The following is an 18,228-nucleotide window of genomic DNA, read 5'->3' on the forward strand; positions in this document are numbered from 1 at the left end:
TTGCTTCAACTTCACAAATTAAAGTATGCACATTTCGAACCATGCGTTTGGAAGCGCTTGTTTTCGTTGTTTCCATCTCCCAAGTTTCCAATACCTTTAAACAATTCGTCCCAATGAGTAGGTCAATGTCAGAGTCTATCTCGTGAATATGTATTTTCTTCAGTAAGTATGTATTTTCAGTAAGGCCATTGTGTCAGGGATGTTTCACTTGGAAACAGGCATGGTCTTGTGTGTGAACACATCAGAGAGTTGAATAAAATCATCTCTGTCCAGACCAGATATTTCCAAACCTGAGATGTGATGCCTGGTAACAAGGCTTCACATGGTTTATGGTACGCAGAAGAATGATGGTCTTTTGTCCTGTAATGTTAAGTTTTCTCATCAAGCTTTCTGTGCAGAAGGTGGATGAACTTCCATGATCCAAAAATGCATATGTTTGCAAGACTGTGTCCCCTTTGTGGCTTTTTACTGTTACAATGGAGAATACAGTTTTATCACCGACCCCAATATGCCCACATGTAGGAGGTGAGAGAACAGCATTACATCCAATAGATCTTTCTGGCAGGGGCGCAGCCAAAGACTTCAGCAGCTGATCTCATTCAACTCCAATCTGCTCACCTGTCTACAATCAACTCATCCCAGCACAGTTTATCTAACCCGGTCTTCCAGCCACTCATCGCCAGATTGTTGTTTCTACTACCCTGGATCACATCATTACTTGTCGCTCAACTCCTGCATGCCTGCATGCCTGCCTGCCTGCCTACCTGCCTGCCTGCCTGCCTGCCTGCCTGCCGTACCAGTATTCTCTCACCATCTGCCTACTATAAAGTATTGCTTTAATAAACTATTTAACCTTACTCCGTTTCCAGAGTCTAGTGTTCTGCGCCTGGGTCTCCTCTGGATGTACCCATAACAGAAAAATCTGGCCAACATGAACCCAGCAGACACAGACTCGCTCCGTGATAAGGTAAGGCATGGAAGCTCCGATTGGCTCAAATGAGGTGTCAATCGAACGCTTAGAGTCCGCTCTACATTTGGGAAGCATCTCACACATCGATCAGCTAATTTCAAAGATTGCAACAGCTGTTCATGGCCTTTTATGGACGTGAAGATGCTGGCGATCAATATCTTATTACCGGAAACGATCGTTTGGACCTTTGGCAATGAGTGTTTTTTTTTATTATTATTACTGGATTATTATGAGACTTCATAGGTGAGTTGGCTCAAAGTTATGATTTTTTTTTTTAGTTTAATTGCTATTGTGAGGAGCTGATTGTACCTGCTATTGTGATCTCAAAATCTAAATGGATGAGATTCTAAGCTTTCTAAAAAAGATGTAGCATGGGTACCACATCCAGCATGATGGACTCCTGGTGGGCCTGCGTGCGAGCCGTCCACACGGTAAGAGGTTAATATCTATATATTATGAATGCATGTATGAGAAAATAAAGAGAAAAGTATTGCGCCCAACGTGGGGCTCGAACCCACGACCCTGAGATTAAGAGTCTCATGCTCTACCGACTGAGCTAGCCGGGCCATGATCAAAAGTTGGCAGGTGATGTTTAAAAACACATGTTCTTACTACACAACAACACAATTTAATCAAGATGTGAGTTGACGTGGAAACAGCACATGTGAACATCCAAATGGAGCTGATTGACCTCCAGTGTAACGCCACACTCAAGGCAAAGTAGTGACTCTGTGGGCTCTGTACAGTTTCCATTGTCTGAGCTATAACGCGTCATTGAAAGACCCCTGCTTTAGAGGGTCAGTCTTAATATTTAAGTTGCTCTCTAAATATTTGCATAAAGATGTATAAGAGTATAATAAATGATTACTTACCTTCAACTTTGCTGTCATCTGCACCAAAGACCAGGGTATGCCTAGAAAATGAAAAAAGTGTCAAATGAAAGAAAGCCAAGAAATTGCTTTTGTCCATCAAAAAATGATCTTGAACTAAAAATGTAACATGTGTTTTGATAGTTACTAACACATGAAATGAACTAGTCACGTGCATCCCCTTTTTTCACCTTAATTCACCAGTTTTACAGGAAAAAGAGGAAGTTTCTCTGAAAAATGTGTATTGGAGAAAAACTGGCTTTAAGTGAATTTAAATTCTGCTATTTAAATTCTGCTATTTTATACTATTTTAATTCTGCTATTTTAATTCTGCTTTTTTTATAATGGTACTTCAGACTCATTTACATCAACACTGTGATTATTGTACTGTAAATGCTCTTATTCTGTCTAATCTTGTACTATGATTTTGCTGTGAAGCACTTTGGGCTGCAATTCTTGTATGAAAAGTGCTATACAAATAAAGATTATTATTATTATTATTATTATTATTATTATTATTATATGTAAGGAGCCTGTGGACACTGATCTTATATGCTGTTGGGCAAATAAAAAAAGACTTTATGATCATTTAAATGGATGAATCTTGCCTACTTTAAGAATCACTGGATTTTAGGGATAATTTAAGCCAGAAATGTGTAGAAAGAGCACACATGCATTTTAATTCCACCCGTCCTATGCACACAAAGCACCACTAGATGACGCCCTTCAACTACAACATCTCCAACCGGTGACTGGAGATGGAGAGAAAGGCCGACTGCTGCAGTACAACAAGCTTTTCTCTTCACTTCTCAGAGAAACAGAGTAGACAGTAGAGAGGATCGGCCCATGCATCTCTGTCTGCTTGTCTATTATATTTAAACACCTGCGAAAAACCGGGTTGTAAAGAGCACGCGAGGAGCCTCGACCAAACCACGTGATCAAATGCGGAAACTGTTCAATCGAGAATAGTGTAGCGGAGAAAAGGCAAGAGGGGAGTGCAGGTCCGTGTGTGTTCTGAGCTGCTGCTGGTATTAGCTGGACCCTCCGTACCGAGCAACACGTCCACAGACGGACGGACTACGGTGTCGGTTGTTTGTACAGTTCAATGCACGAGAGTCCTCTGCGGTGAACAGAAGTAAGGTAAGCTGGACGGGAAACAAACCCAAAGAACTGGGACAGACAACTTGGAAAGCACGGACGGACTCACCTGTCGGAACAGCTAACCGGCTAACATGAATATTTATGTTTATGTTGCTGCAACACCTTTTAATAATGTTAATTTTTAGTAATTATGTGTGACTGGTGCACTGCATGGTGCGTTCATGTGTGCATGCCAAACTGCTAATGGTACCAAAGTCACTTTTGGTGTATATTTATACTTTAGTCACTTGTTAAGTTTCGATGTGTTAATGTGTCCTGCGTTATTCTTAAATAATTTTAACTTTATTTATTTATTGCACGCACAATTTAAGAACGGAAAAAGTGTGTGTGTATATATGTGTGTATATATATATATATATACACACACACACACACACACATATATATATATATATATATATATATATATTATATATATATATATACTACACACACATCTGTGAGTACGCACTGGATGTTTGGGCGATGACTTTACCTTTTCGCCTTTTTGTTTTCTCTTCCTAATAAGTTTGGCTAACCTGCAGGTTTAGCCTGTTTTTTTTGTCTGACTGCTTGTGTATCGTTCCCTGTTGGATTCCTTTTTAATGATGTTACTGTACACCCAGTTCTCAGCAGTATTACTAATCACAAGGGTCATGACTACAAACATATGATCCAATATGTAATAAAAAGGAATGATCTTCTATAAAAGCTTCACACAGTGGTCAAAGTAAGTCATACATTTGACATTTATTAAAACACCTGTAAGGTGTAAAGGTTTTGCAAAGCTGTTTCCATCCACTAACTGTGCTGGAGGCGTGTACGGTTTGAATCTCATCGGTGGTTTTCTAATCATAGCGACCCATTTAGGAGACCAAAACAGCAATTGATATTTCCTACTGTTGAAAGTAGATCATTGGCTGATTCAAACTTATTCTCGGTGGATGTGACATCTTTCTGTTCCATGTTCCACCCTTTCCTGTTGCAGCGAGATAAGCTCCTCGCTGTAGCTGCATCTTCATTCCCAGCCTTGCTACATGAAAGAAAACGTCAATGAATGTTGGTTATTATTGCGAAAGATGTGGCGTGTGTGTGTGTGTGTGTGTGAATCTTTATTCCCTCTACTTGGGCTAACAAAAAAACTGTGTGGGATCAATGAAAACACAAGAACAGGATTGCTGAATCAGCTTTTTTTTGCCTGCCAAGTTTGTCATGTTGCTGTTTAATGGAGAGTGCTATTTGAGCTGGTTAAAGATGCAAAGCACCAGTGGGCATTATTCCCTCTCAACTCTTCTAATTTCCTAACATGTGTTGGTTGTTGTTGTAGAAAAAGAAAGCTGCTCTCCTGACTATCATCACGGCATTAGATTACACAGACCTCTCCATTTCACTTATGTGCTGCCATTTATTTCCTTTATTTCAATATTTATACAAAGCACTTCGCAGAGATGTGATGAACATTTTCCATCTGTGAGAAGCCCACAAACGGCAGCTTCAGCCCCTAGGTAATCCTCTTAGGCTGTTTTAGTTGTTTTCCTTTAATTGGAGTCTCAGCCGGGAGTCTCTGGTACTCCTGGATTGACTAGTGGAGCACAGCTGTGCTCTCAGCTCAAATACAGGCTAACCTGGGGTCATGCATTTAGAAGAAAAGCACCCAGGGAAGCTTACTGTGGCGAACCGTTCCATCCTTGTTTTATTTATCTCTCCTCTCCAACCTTTGCCTTCCTCTTTATCTTCCAGGGCTCTTCTGTTGATGTAATCATCGCCTATTGTTTTTCTGTATCTTCTCTCACGCGCTCTCTGTTATTAAATGCTTCTCCCTCTATCTTATCTTGTTTTGCAGGGTTGTTCTGAGGTCAGACTGCTGAGATGACAAGGCTGTGACAGTGTGTGTCCAAGTGTGTCGGTACTGGACCCATTCCTGTGACATGGCTGCAGCTAAGAAGAGTGAGTGTTATTGCTTTCAATGCTAAATACGGCAACATTTCAAAGGTAGAAGTCTTTCTTTGGTACACAATCCAGTATACAGCTGTGGAAAGCATTTTAAATACTGATTTGATTAGAAAGTGTGTTGGGTGATTACAGTGCAGGGGATGGATTACATCCTGTACATACAAGCGCCTTTACTATCCTAATGTTTGGAGCTGTATCCTATAATCTGCTGTAGGTGAATTCTACTTCCTGTAATCTTTCCCCTGGATGAACGTTTCTTAGAAGGGCTTGGCGGTTGTAGATGTTTCAGTTTTAATGTATTGTGATTGAGAACCCCACGTTAACCTTTTCACCAGCGAGACATCCTGGGTGCATGGCAGGAAGGATAATCAATAAGATTTAAATTCACAATCGATTTATTTGTTCTTTCAGTGACGTTTCCTGGGAAAAGGGTTCGGTTGACACTGGCGAGTCAATGTCAGCAAATGTGCTTACTCTTTGTGAAAGTAAGCACATTTATTTCCTCAAAAGCAGGGAGTGGCTCGTTTTTATTACTACCTCGAATATGCTTCTTCTTCTTCTGCTCCTCCCCGGTGGATTATGCAGGGTTTGTTCTCATTGAGGCCACTGAGTGAAGGGCGGTGCAAAGGGAGCGTCTCTATTGACTCGCTGTTTGTATTCTTCACGTGTCTGGGGGTGCACTAAAAGTGTCGGTCGCCTTTTTTTACGAGGGGACAGTATGAATACTTTGCCACCCTTGGGAGAATAAATGTATTTTCTTTGTGTTTCCTGTGAACAACAGGCAAAGACCTCTGAAGAAGCAGTTGCTCTTCAAACTTTGTCTCCACTCATCTGTCCCTTTAGAGTCTAAGAGCTGACATTTGATCTGATCCACTCATCGCTAGTGAACTCCAGGGAAGTTAAGAAGAGTTCAGTTGTAACGTTAGTATACCCGGCATCCGGCAGCAAACGTGTAAGTAAGCAGTAAGTAAAGGCGCGCTGTGGACGTCTGCATAGCCCCGAAGCCCCCGTGCCCAGAAATACACCCTTGACCCGCCAAGTGTTAAGTAGATCAGATGAACGTTTCTCGAGATAATCACACACACACACATTCATACATAGATTCCTTGCTTCATAGTTAGACGCTGACGATGAAGAAATCACTGGCTCTGTTGAAGGAGGAGGAGAAATGTGGACAGAGATGGATTTGTGCAATAAGGCATAATTGAATCTGTGCTTTAGTCCCAGGTGTGTTTGTTTATTAATGTCTTCACCGGATGGAGAAGTGGGAGGAGAGATGACTGGAGTTTCTCAAAAAAAAGGAAGGAAACTGGGACAAAGTCCTTTTTTTATTTAATTTTTTTTAATCACATGACTGAGCTGATCACTTGCAGGCAATGGAGGAGTGAGCGAGCTTCTTTTAGGTCCGAAACCTGCCGTCTGTCATGTGTAAACATTGTTTTAACGTATTGACATCTTGGTAAAAGACAGAGTTCGGAGAAGAAGGCCGACGGGCTGACAGAGCTGTGTGATATCCAGCAGAGCAGAGGCAGATACACTGACAGACAGATTAGTGGAAAGACAGAAGTAGATGGGGATTAATCTGAAATAAGCCAGTTCAGTGGGGGGGTTGCATGTGCATACACATGTGCATGTTTAAATATGTGTGTGTGTGCACTTTCATCTGCGTGCTTAGTATTGTGATAATGAGCCTGACACAGCGGCTCGGCCCACAGCGCTGCTGCTGCTGCTGCTGCTTTGACCTGTTCGTATCGGCGCAGGTGCATCAAATGCAAATAAGAAGTAAGAAGAGCTGAAAGAGTAAACATTTAAGTGATGCAGGCAAATGTTCCCGTGACAGATATGTTTGTCCTGTGCAAGCAAGGTGTCCGCCAGCTGCCTCACAAATGAGTAACCAAAGTGACGACTACGGAGGTGGTATTATATTAATTTGTGCCAATCTAAATGATCTGTAGATTAAGAGTCCTCTTTTTCTAAAAGTATCATCCTTATTAGTTCCATTTTTATTATTTAATGGACTCTCACTTTGGAGAGGAAGTTGCAAATGAAAGCCCCCTCTCGTTCTCCATTTCAAAGGGTATAACGTACCCTTTTAACTGCTGATGGACTGCCGTACGGTATGAAAGCCCGCCATCATTAAGCCTAATGTGTCACTGTAATTACAGTCATGGAGCCCTATTGTGTGAACTTCTTGGGTTCATACACAAAGCCTCTTATAGCAGCAGTGGTGACCTTAAATAACAGAGTCCGTCATGTGACGTGATGATGAATTTACGGCTTAAGTCTTCGTCTCGTCATTCAGTCATCGGAGGAGTCTTTCTTTTCCTGGAGGAAAAAATAAACCCTTGCATATTCTCACCAAATGTTTTCATCGCCGTGTGACGTCAAATACATGCCAGATGTTTTTCTATTGGTTAATATACACACGATACAATGTTCTTAACTGTTATATGTTAAACATTTAATCCCAAACACTACAATGCTACATCTTTGCCATGGAATACATAAATCTCATTAATAATCTTTTACTTTAATATATGAATCAAAGGCACATTGTTGGAAACTCATTTGCCTTTACCTCGAAGGGGAGACACTTGCGGATATTGCGCTTGTATATCTTTAATCAGTACTTCCATTATGTTAATATTGCAAGGTGTTTTGTATGTAGAGCTTAAGGTATTAAACAACATCTCAATATAACCACCCCCACACACCATCCTGCACATATAGAACATGATGTAACTCCTGAACTCATTATTGTGACCCAGATTGCTGATAGCAAGGATTTCTAATCTCTAATATGAGTCTGTATAAAAGTTTAATGGAAATGGGCCCAAGTGGGACAAAACAAAATGCCCATGTGCTTCGTGTAGTTCAAAGACATAATTCATATGAACACAAATAAAAAGCGTCGGTGCAATTATATACAGCTGGCTCTTCAGTATTAACCAAAATGATATTATGTTATGAGAAAATGTCCATTAAAATGTTCTGCACCCCCTTGTTTTGTAGCCAGGGTTAATTAAACCACCGTAGCTTCCTGAATTAATAATGTTGGATCCAGATACCTGTTCAGTGTGGTGGTAAAACAACGGCTCACGTGTTCGTTACGACACCCTGCGAGTCCGGATATAAATACACCCGAGCCAGACAAGTAGCCCCCAAAAAGACCTAGTTCCAGAGTTAAGTAGTGCATTTTTATTTTTAGGTACTTAAAACCCGAAACAGATGCACACGTCTGCGCTCTGGTGATGGAGTAATGGAGTCGGTAATATTGGCTACAAAACGAAGCTCTTGTTTGCTGTCAAAGAGAATCATTGTTTTTGGGAGGAGGGGGGGGTTTATTTGGAGAACAAGTTTCCATTATCTCACACTGGGACTAAATGCCCGGGGCAGGAGAACAATAAATATCAACGTGTCTCAGTGTCATAGGAGAGAAACTAAAACCTACAGGGAAATAATACGGCATGTTTAGCTTGTGTCAGCTTTCTTTAGCTCCTTTTTAGTTTGACACGGGGGTCCTGTGGAGGCAGAGAGGACTTGATCTCCAGTAGCCCCCACTTGTTCCCAAAGTTGTGCTCAGTGAGAAAGCTCCATCTTGTCAGCAGAGGAAGTAATATTACCAAAACAAGACTTCATATTGGTCCCTTGACCAAAGTGTGTGTGTGTGTGTGTGTGTGTGTGTGTTGTGTGTGTTCATGTCCGACCTTCAGTGACTCTTCCCTCTCTTTCAGGTTGTGCGAAGGCAGGAGGCGTGCGCTTCTCAGAGGAATCCGCCGGCGCCACGTCTCATGTTCACTTCGACGAAAAGCTGCATGACTCCGTCGTCATGGTGACTCCGGAGGATGACGGCAACTTTATGGTCAAGGTGTGTTCGTTGGGATTTATTCATGATCCACAGCTCGAGTCGTGACTTTAGATGAACTGTAAAACTCTGACGTGGGACGCAGTGTTGTTTGTCAGGAGGGCAGTAAATGAGAAACGACGCGTGACGCTTAGATTAAAAGGAAAAGTCATCTGCGGGCGCATAAATATGATTGTTGCCATGCTTGTTATGCAGCGAATGTTGCAATTTGCACGATGAGCTGGCATGAATCAATTCAGTTTGAGGGAGTCGCACTTAAATCCCGGAAATGTTTATCTTCATTAGACGATGATCATCTTTTCCGCCAAGCTCAGTTATCGGCTGCTTCCTTGGATGGAGAAGTGTTTTGTGCTTTGTGCCCAGCCTACACACATTATTCAGTCCCCATCTGCTTCATGGACACCACGTACAGCAGATCATTTCATCCAAGGCCAAATGTATGTTCCTGCCAGGGTTTTAATATCTTTGTGGATTTCTTACCACCACTCAAACAAAGTCACCATTTTTGAATCTGAACTCCGATATTGGTCATAATTAGGGGCTCTACGTCTCTGGGTGCCATGTTTTACAAGTGGTAGATATCATATTCGAAGTTAACTCTTTGATCTAGTGGACCAGTGTCCTCAGTTTCTGCGAGCATTGATGGGGCTCTATCTATGAAACATCCAGGAGAAGATTAAAGTCTTTTCTCATCACTGTTAATCTGCTCCGTCGGCTACAGAGGCACAGGACAATGATATCAAACCTTTCATCTGTTCTCCGCCGGCGGCTCTTAAACCCCGGAGGAGCCGAGAACCTGCAACAGAAGGTGCCGAAGGCTCAAGAAAGCTTCAAAAACGGTCAAAGAAATGGCCAATTAGTGACAAATAAGTTGTTTTAGCTTCATTAACATTGAAGCTGCTAATGATCGTGATGCTTGTGAAATGTAGATGAAACTTTGAGCGGCTCAATTAAAACGTAGCTTTGACATCGCTGTTGGTTCTTTAATCCTACTTTTGTCTTAGTACAGTACCACTTCTTCATTTTTCCTCTTTGAATTAGTAGTGCTGTGAATACACATTCACTATTGCACCATGATTAGCAGCGAACATGCAGGGAGAAACGTGCAGGGAGAAACGTGCAGGGAGAAACGTGCAGGGAGAAACGTACAGGGAGAAACGTGCATGTTTCATACAGGGAGAAACATACAGGGAGAAACATGCAGGGAGAAACATGCAGGGAGAAACATGCAGGGAGAAACATACAGGGAGAAACATGCATGTTTCATACAGGGAGAAACATGCAGGGAGAAACATGCAGGGAGAAACATGCATGTTTCATACAGGGAGAAACATGCAGGGAGAAACATGCATGTTTCATACAGGGAGAAACATACAGGGAGAAACATGCATGTTTCATACAGGGAGAAACATACAGGGAGAAACATGCATGTTTCATACAGGGAGAAACATGCAGGGAGAAACATGCATGTTTCATACAGGGAGAAACATACAGGGAGAAACATGCATGTTTCATACAGGGAGAAACATACAGGGAGAAACATGCATGTTTCATACAGGGAGAAACATACAGGGAGAAACATGCATGTTTCATACAGGGAGAAACATGCAGGGAGAAACATGCATGTTTCATGCAGGGAGAAACATGCAGGGAGAAACATGCATGTTTCATACAGGGAGAAACATGCATGTTTCATACAGGGAGAAACATGCAGGGAGAAACATGCATGTTTCATGCAGGGAGAAACATGCAGGGAGAAACATGCATGTTTCATACAGGGAGAAACATGCATGTTTCATACAGGGAGAAACATGCAGGGAGAAACATGCATGTTTCATGCAGGGAGAAACATGCAGGGAGAAACATGCATGTTTCATACAGGGAGAAACATGCATGTTTCATGCAGGGAGAAACATGCAGGGAGAAACATCAGGGAGAAACATCAGGGAGATGCGGCGAAAGTCTTTGGCTGGATTTGAGCCGAGGACATGAAACTGAAGGATCCCCAGAGGAGGAATCCTCATGACTTTGTTGGTTTTCCTGTAGCATCACCACAAGGTTGGCATTTCTGGTTGTGAGTGAAATGTCTTAACAACTATTGACTTGATTATCAAATTAGGATGAATTGTGGCGATCCTCTGACTTTACATCCAAACCCCTGTTTTAGAGGGTGAAGAGAAGAACATGAAGGATGTCGTCCGCAGATGAACAACAGCTCCTGATGTTGAAACAAATGTTTGCGAAGGTATAATGCAGCCCAGGACCCACGGCATGATTTATCCAACAAGTCATGGATTTGTTTCTCTCCGAGTGTCTGGCACACAAAATCAAGTGCATCTCAAGTGGGTCACGTTTTTGGGAAAGATTTCCTTCCTGCCTGCAGGCGGAGTATGTCCTAGAATCGCTTATATCAATATTACAGAATGACTTCCGCTGTCTTTACCATTTCCTCTCCTCTTTTGTTATCGTCGCTGAACAAACCTAACCGTCTCACTTTAGTTGTGACGAATATAAATCTGACTTTCCCGGGGTGAAGTGCACACTAAACTTCCTCCGCCTTTAGTGGACGCCAACGCATCTTTCAGGTTGGCCTCCTTCTTCTACTATTTCTCAGTTAAACCAAAATCCCAAAGGGAAGTTTTGTACTTTCCGAGCTTTGAAACTTAATTCGCAGCCAAATCAATTTGCTTAAAAGCTGCGTGCGCTCGTGTGGACGGACTACAAACTTGGCTGTGACCTTCACAGTTCAACAGCCCATTGGTGCGAGTGTGTTTCTCCAGGCTCGTTAAGCGCGCCGGAGAGTGGGCACAGAGTACTGTCAGCCCGCCATCGTGGAGCTGAGGGGAGGGGTGGCGTTGCTATGGAAATAGCCGGGGAGGGTTGTACAGACCGAAGATGAGGTGGGAGTGTGTGGGATGGAAGGCATGCGTACAACCGCTGTATGAATACCACTTTTGAATTTCACACAAGTGTGTGCGGCAGGCAGGGTCACGTACAAACGTCGCAGTGTGTGTGTGTGTGTGTGTGTGATGGTGAAGCAGGATGTAAATGAGCAGCAGAAGAAGTGTTGCTTACTCAGGACCTTTGCTGTAGGTTAACAGGATTATTTACACATTAGCTATAATCATGTTGCCGTCGGTAACCAGGTTAAAGAGGTTAATGACCGCAAGGATGTGGAGCTGCCTACAGGAAGCATTGCCATAAAATAAGTGTTTTGAATTTGTTTAAAGCAAATAACTATGTATGATAATCAAATAACTGCATGTGTACTGAGTTACCGTTTAGCATCTTCTCCAGGGGTGTGTACCAAAACCCAATATTGAATGTGCCCGGGGGCGATTTCATATCGATGAGCTCCGATGCTACTGGTTCGTTTATTTATTCATCACACTGAGACAAGTTCATGAAATGTGTGGCATTTCCCTTCGAGTTGAGAAAAGAATTGCACCATTGTTTTTGGAAGAACGTTGAGTCGTGTGTGTGTGAATGTTTCATATTGGTTGTCACTTCTTAAACGCCGTCATTGAAGCGATCTCTCTTTTGCTCGAAATCCGCCGCATTAAATTCAAATTAAATCCCATTTTTCACTGAAGCACTTCAGTGTCTGGACATGCGTGGGACTCCGCTCACAGAATGAGTGTTTGTCTCTGCAGTGTTCCTTCTCTGCCTTCTCACTTCACGCTGTTTGCAGCCTCTGCTCTGCTGCTTTACCCAGAGGTCGTTTGGGGCTAGAGCTGCCGTTTGCAGCTCTGGGGGCCTTAGGCTTATCTCCCCTTGCCTGCAACTCCCTGCGGTCTCTCTCTCTCTCTCTCTCTCTCTCTGTCTCTCTCTCTGTCTCTCTGTCTCTCTGTCTCTCTCGTTCTCTCTCTGTCTCTGTCTCTGTCTCTCTCTCTCTCTCCTGTCTCTCTCCTCTCTCTCTGTCCTCTGTCTCTCTCTCTCTTTGTCTCTCTCGTTCTCTCTCTCTCTCTCTTCTCTCTCTGTCTCTCTCTCTCTCTCTGTCTCTCTCTCTTCTCGTCTCTGTCTCTCCTCCTCTCTGTCTCTCTCGTTCTCTCTCTCTCTCTGTCTCTGTCTCTCTCTCTGTCTCTCTCTCTCTCTCTGTCTCTCTCTCGCTCTGTCTATCTCTCTTCTCTCTGTCTCTTCTAGTTCTCTCTCTCTCTCTCTCTCTCTCTCTTCTCTCTCTCTTTTCTCTCTCTCTCTGTGTGTCTTATCTATCTTTTCTGTCTCTTCTCTGTCTCTCTCGTTCTCTCCTCTCTCCTCTCTCTCTCTCTCTCTCTTCTCTCTCTCTCTCTCTCTCTCTCTCTCTCTCTCTCTGTCTCTCTCGTCTCGTCTTCTCTGTATGTCTATCTGTATGTCTGCTCTCTATCGTCTCTCTCTCTCTCTGTCTATCTCGTCTCTCTCTCTCTATGTCTGTCTATCGTGCTCTCTCTCTCTCTCTATTCTCTCTCTCTCTCTCTCTCTATTCTCTCTCTCTCTCTCTCTCTCTCTCTGTCTCTCTCTCTATTCTCTCTCTCTTCTCTCTCTATTCTCTCTCTCTATTCTCTCTCTCTCTCTCTCTCTCTTCTCTCTCTCTCTCTCTCTCGTCTCTCTCTCTCTCTCTCTCTCTCTGTCTCTCTCTCTGTCTCTCTCTCTCTGTCTCTCTGTCTGTCTCTCTGTCTCTCTCTGTCTCTCTCTGTCTCTCTCTCTCTCTCTCTCTTTCTCTCTCTCTCTCTCTCTCTCTCTCTCTCTCTCTCTCTCTCTCTCTCTGTGTCTCACTGTCTCTCTTTTATCCTGACTCCTCTGTGAGGCTTTCTTCACTCCTCTCTGTGATGATCTCTACCTGTCTGTCTCTTCCTCTCACTTCCCTACTTTGAATGTTGCATGTGGGTAGTATCATTCAGAAGGTGTGAATGGTGCTGTATGCAACAGGAGACAGTGTTGTGTTTGGTTGCGTCAGTCATGTATACAACATCATTCACATTTGACAAGCAGGAACGAGATGCTTTAAAATGTTTATCAACTAATCAATTATTAGTCCAAAATGTTTATCACAGTTTCCCAAAGTTCAAGGCGCCACCTTCATGTCGGGGGGGGTCGAGCTTTTTGAGAGTCTCAGCCTCCAACATGATGTAGAAGGTGCAACCATGAATAAGATTAAGCTTTTGAATTACTGCCAAATCTAATCACATGGGATTAGTATTATTGGAGGATTTTGGATTTGATTGAAATCCAGCAGGTCTGGCTAAATTGCCAATTTGGCAAGAGGTGAGGGGGATTAAGATCGCCAGAGCAATAACTAATGATTTCAATTAGAGGACTCCCTCAAGGAAAACTCAGCCCAACAGTGTAGTGCTTATGAGAATGACTTATCCATTTTTCTCATAGAAAGTAATCCTTTATTTATTGAGCTGTAATGGACTTACACTATGCAATGTGAGGCCAAGCCAAAGCCTGTTCCCCTCACTATAAATCCCTCTCTCCCTATGTTGCAGTCGGATTAGTCCAAAGTTTGAGGCAGAGAGAGAAAGACGGCCATTGTTTTTGTCTTTGACTCTTTCAACTCCCTAAATGTCTCTCCCCTCACTGCAGGTTGGCTTCCTAAAGACGCAGCACCGGTATGAAATAGTGTTCACCTTGCCCGAGGTCCCAGCTCTGGGGAAGGACGTGTGTCCATCACCAGTGCCCAGTCCACACCTCCGGATCACTGATATCACACCGGCCACAGAGGGTAAGATTACGAGAGGAAGAAACAGAGTATGCATCTAAAAGAAGCTCCTTTAAAGATGAAGAACGCCGCAGAGAACAACATAAATATCATGGTAGAGGTAGAGGTAGGTAGACTTTGGGTTAGCAGTAGCAGCTGAAACCAGCGCCCTCTGGTGGTCGAACTATGTAACAACGCCACTGTTTCTAAATGACCCCAAACCGCCTTGTTTACCTTTCAGCTGGACAAACACGTTGATACCGATATATATGTGCAAAAAGGCAATTTCTGGATTTTGACCCCTGTACTATGTCCTACTTTGTACTGCAACTGCTGGAAAACAATTTCCCTCGGGATAAATACAATAATAGCTCATCCTCCCACACTCTGTAAACTCAAGCCAAAACGTAAATGGCATTACATTCACATGGCCTTCTAGTCTTTCAACCACTGTTAAGTGCTTTATTACTACATTTCCCCATTCACATACACAATCATACAGTTGTACAAGGTGCCAAACTGCTCCTCATCTAATCTAACGCTCGCTCACACTCCCATGGATATGGCAGGCGTAACGTAATATGCCACTTTGACATGGGGACTTAGAGGAGCCGGGGATCGAACCGCCGATCTTCTGATTTTTAATAGACGACTCGCTATGAGAATGTTCCTCCAAGTGCGTTATCACGACTTCTTTTCTACGAGGGAACATTTATTTATTCAGAGTGTAATATGCAATAACAAAAACAGGTTTAGTATGTGCCTGTTTTTGTGGCAGACAGAGATGACGGGAAATACTTTGCAAGTAATTCTCAGCGGTATTGTTCCAGGCTGCGTGTACGACCAGATGGCTGCGGATTACAGGAACAGACAGTTGAGACTTTGTTAGCTCGGCAATCCGTCTCTGAGGAATCATAAAAGCAGAACTCATTTCGAACACTTTGTGTGGAGATCCTGTCGCTCGCCGTGTTATCGGAGGTGCTAAACCCTCCTATAAAACGTCTTTGCTCATCACTAAACCTGCACATTGAGCCTTCTAATGCTCCCATCTGTAACTGTCCCACCTTTACTGTCACACCCTTTATAACATTTCACTGTAATTGTACTTTATGTGATTACATGTCACAAATTAAATTGATTGATTGGTGCATTTCACTCTGTGTCTGGATCTGTGGACGTGCGTCAGCGGAGGTTCACAGCGGCCACCTGTGTGAAATGTGATATATATAAACAATCTCTCTTCTTCTTTGTATTTATCTCTGTGTGTGTGTGTGTGTGTGTGTGTGTGTGTGTGTGTGTGTGTGTGTGTGTGTGTGTGTGTGTGTGTGTGTGTTCCCAGGAGGTCTGAAGGTGACGTGCGAGTACGTGGCCCAGCAGGAGGGAGTTCTGTGTGAGGAGGTGCTGCTGCTGAGCGAGACCAACGAGGACGTCTGCATTAAAGTCAAAGTTCACGCCAGAGTCATGGGTGAGGCTTCTGTCAGCTTGTATTTGACATTTGGGGAACTGAAAGTGTTTCCATCCACCCATTTCAACATTTGTCTTCCCTTTTTAACTTCGATGGTAAACCTGCAACTAACGATTATTTTCACAATCAGTTAATCCGACAATTATAATCTCAGTTAGTCGCTTGGTCACAATCATAATTTCCTTTCTTCATTTTAGTTTTAAAGGGAGAACTGACAGATTGTGTGCTACTGCCTCCTGCTGGCGACTCTGAGTCAGAGTCACAACTTAATCCTTAAAAAGTTACATTTGGTTTACATACGCTTCTGGAATAAAACAACATTATTGTTCTGGTTTATACTCTCTGAGGAAGAAAAGATTCTGTAATGAATTTGCATTTTTGAGACTGAATTAGAAACTGGCATTTGTGTCAGCAGATGGAGAATTAGGTAAATGGGTCGTATGTGTGTTTCCATTAATGCTGTCGTAAATATAGTACAGCTAGTGTGTGTGTGTGTGTGTTTTTTATATGCATGCATATGAGCTTGAGGGATGAATGGTGGTTGTGTTGAGTGTTTATTTTTACTCACAAAGCGTGGCCCGAACATCTGTCCAGATGTCTGTGTGTAATTGAGGTCTGGATGACGACCAGTTTAAAGGATTAAGCTCTGCCTCTGCTCGTACTGCTTTTAGATCAGTGGCTGAATAAGCATGATATAACATTGTACTGCTGCGGGTACGTTTAATGTTCAATCTGGTTTTAATACATTTGATATCGGGCTACCTGTTGTGTTATCCAGAGAGTGGTATAGAAGTCATGAATTTATTTTTTATTTTTTGTATCCATTGTTTGCTGTTAAACTGATAAAAATAAATGTTTTTTAAATAATCTCTTAGGTTGTAGTTCAGGAAAAAGTCAATCTATTATTCCACTGGCTATATATTTGCCAGTTCCAGCTTCTCGAATTTGAAGATTTGCCGCTTTTCCATTAATGATATCATTGTAAGTTTAATATCTTTGGGTTTCGAATGATTGTTTGGACAAAATAAGGTTGTAAAGGGCTATGTCAATATTTATTACCGATTCAAAGATCACACAATTAATCGAAAAGCAATTCATTTATATACGATTTGAAAACAAAAGTGTGTTGCATTGGCCGGGAATCGAACCCGGGCCTCCCGCGTGGCAGGCGAGAATTCTACCACTGAACCACCAATGCATTTGTGAAAACTGAATGTGCACAAAACATATTTAATGGTGAGCAGTACTGGGCTTGAATAGTTTTAACTCCTGCTCTGCAGCTTTCGTGCAGCGGACGTGCACTTCAGAGAGTCTTAATTCATGTAAGCGGATACTTGCAGCTCGGAGGGGGTTGAGGGGGGAGTGTTGCCCGATACGGAGCGTCTCCATCAGTTCTTTCTCCCACACTGCACAGATTATATTTCTGCAAAAGTGTTAAATCAACACCTTGTATAAATGAATGCATCCCTCTCTGTCTCTGCCATGTATCTAGATCGTCACCACGGGACACCCATGCTGCTGGAGGGAGTCCGCTGCATCGGGGTGGAGTTGGAGTACGACTCTGAACAGAGCGACTGGCAAGGATTCGACTAAATGCTCCCCTTACACCAGATATACACACACATATGCACAAACACACACATGCTAAAAGTGCACAAACGCACACACCAAATGTATACACACAAATAATTTAGTGCCACGCAATGTACACATTTCAAGTGTTCAGTGTTGCATTCAGAGGAAATTGGATATTTGCGTAATGAGAACATTTACATAATAAAATAAAAATTCCCATCTGCAACTTTTGTCAACATCGACAGCATCTGAACAGTTTGTCGGTTTCCTCCCGCCACACTGTATTATGTTGTGGTTTTCTAATGAACCTCTAGAGGACAGCAGCTCTCTTTGAATCAGTGCAGCCTCAGATCCCCTGTCACCGCCTCTTGTGCTCCAGTTCACTCCTTCTCATGGTGTCCAAATTGAATCCATAGGTGAGGGAGTAAATAAGGGCTCTTTTTTAATTAATTAAGTAGCTTAAAATTGACTTATAGGAAGAAATATACATCTGTACAATTCAGGGTGAAATGGAACTGCTTCGCCTGTAGTGTCACTGTTTAACCACAAGGGGGCGCTGCAGACCATTGTATGCAAAGCTTCTCCAATCTGAAGGCTTCTCTTTTGGACAAAGTGCTGCAGTGTGTTCACATTTCTCCATTTACCGGAAACAATCCACACTCTTATACTAACTGAAGTGTCTGTTTTTCTGCATTTCCCAGGAGATCCCAT

The 18,228-nt window shown here is 42.7% G+C and overlaps 1 protein-coding gene and 2 non-coding genes across 4 annotated transcripts; 1 reads left to right on the top strand and 2 right to left on the bottom strand.

Annotated features, from left to right (window-relative positions):
• The first annotated feature begins 719 nt into the window (after positions 1-719).
• adisspb (adipose secreted signaling protein b) lies at positions 720-17,740 on the top strand. Of its 2 annotated transcripts, none has more exons than XM_029455137.1 (6): positions 720-967; positions 4,823-4,926; positions 8,667-8,800; positions 14,363-14,501; positions 15,817-15,942; positions 17,435-17,740. In XM_029455137.1, exons 2-6 carry the CDS (start codon positions 4,908-4,910, stop codon positions 17,533-17,535), a joined length of 519 nt encoding a protein of 172 aa, XP_029310997.1. In that variant the 5' UTR covers positions 720-967; positions 4,823-4,907; the 3' UTR covers positions 17,536-17,740. The 2 variants fall into 2 exon arrangements, with proteins under 2 accessions (XP_029310997.1, XP_029310996.1); XM_029455136.1 differs by lacking the exon at positions 720-967 and adding an exon at positions 2,647-2,979.
• trnak-cuu (transfer RNA lysine (anticodon CUU)) lies at positions 1,464-1,536 on the bottom strand. The gene has a single exon. It is a non-coding gene; the product is annotated as a tRNA-Lys (tRNA).
• On the bottom strand, positions 17,070-17,140 carry trnag-gcc (transfer RNA glycine (anticodon GCC)). Its single transcript has one exon. It is a non-coding gene; the product is annotated as a tRNA-Gly (tRNA).
• Positions 17,741-18,228: the final 488 nt, after the last annotated feature.

This window comes from Cottoperca gobio, chromosome 18 (assembly GCF_900634415.1).
Source record: "Cottoperca gobio chromosome 18, fCotGob3.1, whole genome shotgun sequence".
Lineage (NCBI taxonomy): Eukaryota > Metazoa > Chordata > Actinopteri > Perciformes > Bovichtidae > Cottoperca > Cottoperca gobio.